This window comes from Plasmodium reichenowi, chromosome 6, assembly GCF_001601855.1.
Source record: "Plasmodium reichenowi strain SY57 chromosome 6, whole genome shotgun sequence".
Classification (NCBI taxonomy): domain Eukaryota; phylum Apicomplexa; class Aconoidasida; order Haemosporida; family Plasmodiidae; genus Plasmodium; species Plasmodium reichenowi.
In genome coordinates, this window is record NC_033651.1 from 158,026 (window position 1) to 161,781 (window position 3,756).

Below are 3,756 nucleotides of genomic sequence, written 5' to 3' on the forward strand. Positions count from 1 at the left end.
TGCAGCATGTATACGTGGTTTCATACAAGCAGCCACGTGTTTTTCGTTATGGAATATTGCTCAAACGGAGACCTTTTTACCTATTTAAATGAGAATGGACCATTTTGTGAGAAAAAGGTAGCAGAGATGCTTTTTGAAATAATATGGGCTATAAGAACATGTCATGATAAAAGAATAGCACATTTAGATTTGAAACCCGAAAATGTTTTAGTAAACCATGAAGAAAAATGTAAGTTAGCTGATTTTGGTTTATCAGCACATATAGGATCTAAACATAAAAAGAAAGGTATATCTCATTATAGAGGAACACATGATTATTGGTCTCCTGAACAATGTGCAAGACATCAAAAGAAGAAACAGAATTTTGGAGAATTTGATCAGAAAACAGATATATGGACTCTAGGGATTTTAGCTTTTGAATTAAAATTTGGTAGACCTCCATTTGGTTCAACAAATGAAGAAAGAGAAAATGTAATTATGAATAGAATACAAGATTATCATTGGAGTCAGTTATTCTGTGAAAAAGTAAAACAAGATTTAATAGATAAATTATCACCTGAATTTAAAGATTTCTTAAATTTATGTCTAGATAAAAATCCAAAAAAAAGACCAACTGCAGAATCCTTAATTCAACATCCTTTTATTTTTATTCATAATAAAAATAGATCATGTATCAAATCTTACGCGACACAACCTAGGGGTAAGCAAGGTCCCAAATTGAGCCACAAGGGATTTAATGAGCAAGATGGGTCCTTTCTAACACCCATATGGTTTCACAACAAATGACATAATAAAGATAAATTCATAAATAAATAAATAAATAAATATATATATATATATATATATATATATATGTATGTATTTTTATTTTTATTTTTTTTTGTATTCATAATGTTATAATTTTTTTTTTTTTTTTTTATTTATACATTTATAAAATTTTTTCATTTTACATGGTGTTTGTATCATACCAAGAAAAATTTATATCTTACAAAAAAATAAATAAATAAATAAATATGATATATATATATATATATATATATATATATTTATGATGTATTATATCAAAATATTATTAGCAACTTATATATTTGATATGGAATTTTTGAATTCATCAAAAAGTATCTTATTATTATTGTTCAAGTCCATAATATGAAAGATGTCATTTAACATATCCTCAGTAAACTCATCTTCAAATTGCTTAGCAGATTGTATAAAGTTCTTATAAGAAATATAACCCTTCTTATTTGTATCTAATAACTCAAATAACATTTTTACTTTTTCTTTTGATTTAAATTCATTCATGTCACAATTTAAAGAATTCAAAAAATCATCTAACGTTATAGTACTTCCATATATATGAAAGAATTCCAACAAATCGTCACAAATATCTTTATTATGATTATTTAAAAGAAACTTATGGATATTTTGTATTGATACATTATCATTTTTATTCTTCTTTATTTTATTAAATATGTATTCCAAATTATTTATTTCATCTGAATTTAAAAATTTATAGTTGTTTTCTTTTTTTGATGTTTTCCCTTCATTATTTTGTCCCTCCATTTGGAAAGCGTGATTTTTGAGAAACACAAAAATGAAAAAATAAAAAAAAAAAATAAATAAAATAAAAATAAATAAATAAACAAACAATAAATAAATAAATATACAAACAAATAAAATAATAATATTATAATATTATAATATTATAATATTGTGATATAATCATATAACATTATATTTGTTATATTATATAATATCAGCATATTTCCAAGTGCAATTTTTAATATTTTAATCATTAAGATTTATTTGAGTATAAATAAATCTCTTCAGAGGTACCATAGACATCTTCAAATTTTAATTCCTAAAAAATTATAATATATATATATATATATATATTTATTTATTTATTTATAAAGACATACATATACACATCATTATAATTATGTCGACATTACATGAACATACTTATAATAAGAATCACTTTTCCCACATATATATCTTTTTTTTTTTTTTACCTTGGACTCCAAATATTGATGTATGTGTGGGCGTATATTCTCATAAGTGTGTTGAAGAGAAAACTCAAGAAGTCGATAGACTAAGAATTCCACGGAAAAGATAAGAGAAGGTGTTAAATTTTCTTTTTTATCTAACTTTTGTATATGTATAAGTAATTTCTCTAATATTTGTATATCATCATGCTGATAAAATTTAAAAGATAATATAAGACACGTAGCTGCATATAGCTTTCTATTATATTTATGTACATATCCCTTTATAACTAATCTTTCAAAAAATACCCATGCACACGATATTGTTGATATATCTATTTCTGGAATATTATTTATTAAATTAAAAAGATCTATTTTTAAATTTCTTAATTTAGATAATGTTAAAGATTTATGAATCCATGGATTGATTTCACTAAATAACTGATTAACTCTTTCTTTTAATTTTTTTGCTTTTACAAATGGTATTATAGATACATTATAACTTTGTAAATACATAACTGTATGATGTTTTCCTTGTTTAAATCTTGGATTAAATAAACAAAAAGCATCATAATCATGTTTACTAGGTTTTAATAAATATTCATAAGATATTCCTTTTTTATTATTTCCTTTTTTTCTTTTTTTTTTTAAAAAATAGTCTTCTTCTGTCTTTTTTCTATCTATATCTAAATTATTAACACTTGTCGATTTATACATTTCATTTTTAGTCAACATATCGTTCTGTTTTTTCATATTCTTATAAATGTTATTCTCATTTATATTTATGCTATCTTTTTTATCATTATATAAAATATTTTTCTCGTTTTTCTTGTTTTTTTTTTGGGTACTTTTTTTGAAATCAGAATTATCACTCTTCTTTTTTATACCCTTCTTAAAATGTTTACTATAAAACATCGAACTATTAAAATCATTCCTAACTTGGTCATTATAAAATTTCTTTTTCCGTTTTTTTTTTTTATTAGATAATGGATAAAATAAATAAAAAAATGGTAACTTGGAAAATATATTAAGGTACTTAACTATTCCCCCCCCTACACTTCTATTATCATTATAATTATTATCATCATTATAATTATTATCATCATTATAATTATTATCATCACTATAATTATTATTATCACTATAATTATTATTATCACTATAATTATTATCATCACTATAATTATTATCATATATTTCCCTCGAACGAGTTTTTCTCTTAATTCCTTTCTCTAAATCTAATGCCTCCCTTATTTGTTGTTTTGTCCAGTTGGGTTCGATTTGCCTTTTTCCTTTTATATGAGAAGTAGTATTAAGGGAACCTTTTTTTCTAAATATGGATAAGGAATAATTTATATTGGGTACATCATGATATATATTCTCATTGTATGGTTTATAAGATAAACATATATTATAATTATTTTTATAACATAACAAAATTTTTGAAGACCCATTATACAAAATATTACTAAAATTATTATTATGTGATATCGTATTACTTTCTTCTATATTATTATAACATATTGCTTTATTATTCTCCATATTTAAATAATAATCTAAATATCTACCAGTACTATTATAATTATTATCATATTTTTCTGTCTCATTATTTGAAGATATATCATTCACCTCATCACTACTCATACTACTACTTGTCGTACTACTATTACTCACATCCAATATTTTATTTTTACTTTCAATAGTATTCAAAAATATTTTAGCATCTTTAAAAAAGTCCTCATAAAGGGAAAAGTACACCCCACTCTCC

At 22.6% G+C, this 3,756-nt stretch overlaps 3 protein-coding genes across 3 annotated transcripts; 1 reads left to right on the top strand and 2 right to left on the bottom strand.

Moving 5' to 3' along the window:
- Window positions 1-5: 5 nt before the first annotated feature.
- Window positions 6-786, top strand: PRSY57_0603900 (aurora-related kinase 1; the record flags this gene model as incomplete). The annotated part of the gene is made up of 1 exon (XM_020114583.1): window positions 6-786. A coding segment is annotated over one exon (781 nt), but the record flags the coding sequence as incomplete, so codon positions are not given.
- A 294-nt stretch (window positions 787-1,080) lies between these two features.
- PRSY57_0604000 (calcium-binding protein, putative) lies at window positions 1,081-1,563 on the bottom strand (the record flags this gene model as incomplete). The annotated part of the gene is made up of 1 exon (XM_012906416.2): window positions 1,081-1,563. The coding sequence occupies one exon, from the start codon at window positions 1,561-1,563 to the stop codon at window positions 1,081-1,083; it is 483 nt and encodes a 160-aa protein (XP_012761870.2).
- A 232-nt stretch (window positions 1,564-1,795) lies between these two features.
- Window positions 1,796-3,756, bottom strand: PRSY57_0604100 (cyclin dependent kinase binding protein, putative; the record flags this gene model as incomplete). The annotated part of the gene is made up of 2 exons (XM_012906417.2): window positions 1,796-1,861; window positions 2,016-3,756. Coding segments are annotated over 2 exons (1,807 nt in total), but the record flags the coding sequence as incomplete, so codon positions are not given.